The sequence below is a fragment of the Cherax quadricarinatus genome, chromosome 2, assembly GCF_038502225.1.
Source record: "Cherax quadricarinatus isolate ZL_2023a chromosome 2, ASM3850222v1, whole genome shotgun sequence".
Lineage (NCBI taxonomy): Eukaryota > Metazoa > Arthropoda > Malacostraca > Decapoda > Parastacidae > Cherax > Cherax quadricarinatus.
The window spans coordinates 42,422,891-42,428,519 of NC_091293.1; the positions used below are offsets into that span (position 1 = coordinate 42,422,891).

Genomic DNA, 5,629 nt, shown 5'->3' on the forward strand with positions numbered 1-5,629 from the left:
AATCTATAGGACTCGTCTGCCATGGATTCCAGCATCAGCTAGCTCTTCTGTGATTTAATCAGTCTCTGTTTTTTCCAGATCAAAACTTATTCACTGCAGTCTGCGGAAATCTCGTTTGACTGGCTAAAGTGATGTATTAAAATAACAGTGACATCGAAATCTACAGTTCACACTAGTACTCTTCTTGTCTTTTGTGAAGTAAAAGGACACAAGTGCAACTAATGTGACATTTCATTGTGGCAACGTTTCACTCTCCAGGAGCTTTGGAGAGTGAAACGTTGCCACAATAAAATGTCACATTGGTTGCACTTGTGTCCTTTTACTTTACATATTGCCGGTAATTCTACCAACATTATTACATTCTTGTCTTTTATTGCAGTACATGTAACATGATCTTGGTGACCGCCTCCTCAAGGTCACACTTCCCCGTCAGGTTTCCTGGTTCAACTTGCTCAACAACATCTTATGTTGCTATGTAGGAATCATACCGTGTATGTTTTAGGCTAGAAACGGTGTCTTTGCTGAAACAGTAACACAATTCCAATCCGCCTTCTTAAAGGCACAAAAAAGGTTGACTAATATTTAAGGAATCGCACATTTGAGCTAACCTTGTATCATACACCACGTCCCGGTCGACTTGACTGTGATCAGAAATTCCCGATGAGTCCCAGACAATAATGCAGTCATTGTAAGTAACAAGAAAAACATCACACATTTGGAAATAATAATGGTAAGAATGAAAGGATAAACTACAAATTAAAAATAAAATTAGAAAGACTCATAAACCAATAGAAATTTGAAAAAAAAAAAAAAACGCTTTAAGGGAAACAAAACACACTACTAGACAGCTAGTAAAAAAATGGTGACTGCTTAGACAGTGAAAGAAAACAGTCCAGATCAGCCTAACAACAACTTCCTTTGTAATGTATGACAGGGCAGTGTGAGACCACACAGCCAGTGTTGTTACCAGAAATATTGGTAGATATAATATGATAATATCTTTATTTTTACAAGTACATGTACAATGACATCAATGACATACTACTATATAGAAAGCCCCCTGTTATGCAAAGCATTGCGGGCAAATTAGGTAAATTTTTGTCCCAGGATGCGACCCACACCAGTCGACTAACCCAGGTACCCATTTTACTGATGGGTAAACAGGGACAACAGGCGTCTTATGGAAACACGTCGTAATCTTTTCCAGCCGTACTGGGGGATTGATCCCCAGATATCACTGTGTGAGCTGAATGCGCTAGCAATCGAGCTAGGTGACGCCATGTGTTTACACCATACTAAGGTACGGAGGAAGAACAATAATTACCACCATATGTGAATTATGTAAGGTGTGGGTGCACAACTAGTTATGTTAATAATGCTAAATATCTGTTCGCAACAAATGCACTTTAGCTCCATTACCCTTTAGTAGTGCCGACCTTGATTTACCTAACTTTCTTACTGCAAATGAACTCTTGCCATATACTGATGATTATGACTACTTCAAGAAAGCAGGCCTTCACTTTCTTGATGTCAATGCTAGGTCAGTTTTACCCAAAATATCAGAGATTAGGATTCTAGCAAACAAGACTAGTGTGGCAGTTATATCCATCTCTGAATCCTGGTTAGATGACACGGTGACTGACGAAATTAAATTAGGTGAAAATATAAAGCAATTAGACTGAGATAGACAGGGTGATGGGGTATGTGCTTATGTAAAAAATGACTTAACCCAAAACCCGATATGCATGGCAGTAAACTGGAGATTCTATTGTTTGAGGTGTTGCTGCCCAAGACCAAACTCATCCTAGTAGGAACTAGTTATATGATGAGTTCTTGGAAAACTTTTCGAGTCTTGTCCAATTGCGAGAAAATAATACTGGGAGATTTCAATATCTGTTATAAACAGAAAAATAACAGGCTATGTAACAGGTATATGCAAATTTTAGGATCAAATAGTAACACTCAACTAATTACGCAATGCACAAACCCGGATCACAGTTCTCAGCCACCATACTCGACCACATACTTTGTAACCGCTATGATAACATTAAACAGTCAGGCGTCATTACCATAGTTATAGTGATCATTTCATCATTTACTGCACCAGGAAAATCATTAGGGAACACATAGGCCTACACAGGACAATAAAAATGAGGTCAGCTAGAAGCTGCAGTAAAGAAACTCTGGTAAATAGGCTACACTGTTGTAATTGGACAGTGATAACAAGTTGCACGGACGTAAATGGTACCTGGAAAAAAATAAAAATCACGTTCACTGCCATCCTTGATAATAATGCACCAGTTAAAGGGGTTAGGATTAAACGAAGAACTGAACCCTGGATAACTGCTGAAATATTAGATAATATCAAGTTAAGGGATCAGTTGCTAAGAAGATTTAAGGCAAACAAAGTTTGCCTAAGTGTAGTACTGTACCTTCAAAAAAAAAAAAAAAAAAAAAAAAAAAAAAAATGGGGAAAAAACTATATGCTTAGTTGTCAAACTTGCGGTTAGGGTTTGAACCAAAGAGTATTGCTCGGATTTCTGGAAGCAACTGTTGTGACAACATTTCAAGACGTGCCTCAAGGGTGTTGGAGATCTTAATACGATTGCCACGGGTCACCAGCTCAATACCTCCACAGATTTCAGCAGGGAGCCAATTTGCAGTGTCAATTTCCAATTTAGCATCTCTTCCAGAGTGGTATTTGTATGAATCAAGAGCTCTTACAATGGCCTGCTCAACGAGGGCCTGGTCAACTCGTCGACACCGCACCATCAGATGGGGCTCCAACAACTGACACAATCCCTGACAGAGGAGGTCCTCCAACAGTTTGCTATATGCTGCTTTATCCTGAGAAATGATATTCAGCTTCTGTTGTGCTTCATGAAGGACATTTTTAATATGAGATTCCTGGGCTTTCAGCACTTCTAACCTTGACTTGTTCAATAAGTTGCTGGCACCAATCTTTTTCTGAAGCTCAACCTGCTTCTCCTTACGCTCATAAAACTCAATTATCTTCAGACGATTCTGCTGCACCAGCCGACCCTTTTCAATAGTAAATTCTTCTTCTGCCCGGGCATCAATTTCTTCAGCTTTCTCATTGGCCTCTTGTTCAATGAAGGCCATCATATGATGGATCTGTTTTTGGACATCGGCATCGCTGAGCGCCATGGTAGCAGTTTTTTGTGAGGAGAGCAGCAGAGAGTGAGAGGCAGAGTGTCCAAGTGTAGTACTAGGGGAAGGAAACACAACTTTGTAGTACCCACAATAGGCGGTTAGGCTTCAAACCCCTTTTACTGTAAGTAATAAAGGAATGGAATGCATTGCCTGTACTTGCCAAAGCCTGTCATGACATGAGCCAGTTCAGGAAGAGAGCCAAAAGATACCTAATGAATGTAGCTACAGGAAGGAAGTAGAGTGATTTCGTGTATAGAATGCACCACCATTCTTGGGGGGGATGAGCAGAGGGGAGGGGGCGAACCTAACTGATTTCCCCTCTTTCCCCTCTCTCTCTCCTGAGAGGTCAAATATTAATGTTGCATTCCTCGACATAAGGGTCATTAATGACTTGATATCCTGTGATCATATCTCATCAATTTAGGATCTCTAATTAATGAATGTCTAATGTGCCAACATTTTCACAGGCTCAGAACATTCTAGTGCCCATTCTTTGCCATCTGTGGCAATCATGCTAACTGCCCCAGGCACATCTGAAGCGAGGGCGGTGAGGCAGTCTTCAGTGTCATACAAACTAAGGTGTGCCTACACGGCCGGCGAGAGGAGTGTCTTAAGTCCGCATTTATCACTTAATTAAAGATTGCAATTTAGAGTCCAGAAGATTCAATTAAGTAACTATGGATCTTTCAATTACATCGGATTCACCCTAGAATCACCACAGGCGGTCAATTTACAGCCTTGTTCCGTGTAGATTGCAATCATCTTATTCAGGACAGGTATGGGCCTTACTAGTCAGTGGTATTTAATTTACACTAACGGGATTCTCTTAATCACGGTGTCGTTCACACGACAAACGCTAGGTCGACGTCTCACTCTACAAGAAATCAGTATACTGGGTAATCAAGAACTTGATCACGGACAAGGCACCAGATGTCACCAAAGGCATCACACAGGTAAGTAACTTTTATGCCTGAGTGTCAGTACAGCCCATCGAAGGGGTGGTAGTTCACATCTGATTAGACTTGAGATGGCTAGAGGCTAGTGAGCCTGACTGGCGTGTTAATCACAGTACAACCCCATTAATTATTGACATTATTGACCTCTTCGCTCTCGGGCTGAGAGGTTCTGCTGCGCACACGCTCCTGGTTGAGTGGCCTTCCTGCGCAGTTTGATTTTCTCAAGATAGGGCAGTATGCAAGGAGGCGTGTCAACACTGTGTGCATTGAGTTAGTGCGGGGTGTAGTTACACTTCAGTCCACACAAGTGATTCTACCTATGAATATCCGCGACACATATGGCATTGCAGATTAAGATCTGTACTGTGTGTCGCTCAGCGGGGCTTTCTGGGTATTCGTCAAGTGTGATCGACAGCAGTGTATGAACGACTAGTGGAAAAGTATCAAGATGGCTGTGTGGACGTCAGCTCGGCAGTACGAGTTCGTCTCATTGATGTGTCGAGACACTACACCTTGGTGAAGGTACGTAATGTGCTTTTCGAGGCTGACGAGGTGGACCTAAGGAACGTTTTTGAACGATATGGCACTGTGCATCTGGCGACGGCAGATACTTGGGCGGATGGGGTGTATGCCGGCTTGCCGGAGGGTACGGTCAACCTGAAGATGATGCTGAGGCATTCAATCCCATCGTATGTCATCCTAGAAGACTTCTGGACACAAGTGATGGTGTATTATGCAGGGCAGCGCAAGACTTGCAGGCTATGTGGCGCTTATGACCATATGGCGGCCCAGTGTGGGAAGCAGCAGCGACGACAGGATGCAGGCAGAGGGATGGAGCAGGGGCCTGACCCGAAAGCAGGGCCTGTCAGTGGGACACCTGTACATGGCCATGGTTCTTCCTGGAGCAAGGAGGTGGAGAGAGATTTCCCGACGGTGGGGTCAAGCTTGTCAATGCTTGTAGGCTCTATGGTCTCCACTTTAGTGGAAGGGGAGACCGAGCTGAGTGGTGAGGAATGGGCGGAGGATGTGGCTCTAGAGCAGCTGACGGACAGGCTTTTGGAGACGACAAGAGCTGAGGACGATGTACAGTCGGTGGAAGGACCAGAGGAACGTGATGATGTGAGGAGAGGCAGTCAGCTGACCACGGATGCTGCTTCGAAGGGAGTGGTGACCGTGGTCGAGGTGGCGGCGGAGATACATTGTGAGGCATCTCCCGAGCAGGACATGGATGCAGAGAGTGTTCGGCAAAAGAGGGCGGCAACACAATCTGACTCAGATGATGTCTTGACCCCGGCACAGTGGCCGGGGAAGAAACCAAGGGTTGAAGTGGTGCGTGGAGGTACCACAGGTGTGTCTGGTCAGGTGTTGGACTGGGGGGGGAACCGCACTTACAGTGAAGAGCGTGGTGGGAAAAATCGAAAGGCTGGTAATGCGCCTGTGAAAGGAGTTCCAGTGCAGTGTGTAAAGCCCTTCACGAAGGTTTCAGGTGTATGACTGTA

General features: G+C 43.8%; 1 protein-coding gene across 1 annotated transcript; it reads right to left on the minus strand.

The window, feature by feature from the left end:
• Window positions 1–2,476: 2,476 nt before the first annotated feature.
• LOC138853129 (V-type proton ATPase subunit E-like) lies at window positions 2,477–3,215 on the minus strand. The gene has a single exon (XM_070088021.1). It carries the CDS (start codon window positions 3,166–3,168, stop codon window positions 2,488–2,490), a length of 681 nt encoding a protein of 226 aa, XP_069944122.1. The 5' UTR covers window positions 3,169–3,215; the 3' UTR covers window positions 2,477–2,487.
• Window positions 3,216–5,629: the final 2,414 nt, after the last annotated feature.

Excerpts from the sequence above, each read along its gene's own strand:
- LOC138853129 (XM_070088021.1), bottom strand. The coding sequence starts at position 3,168 with ATGGCGCTCAGCGATGCCGATGTCCAAAAACAGATCCATCATATGATG.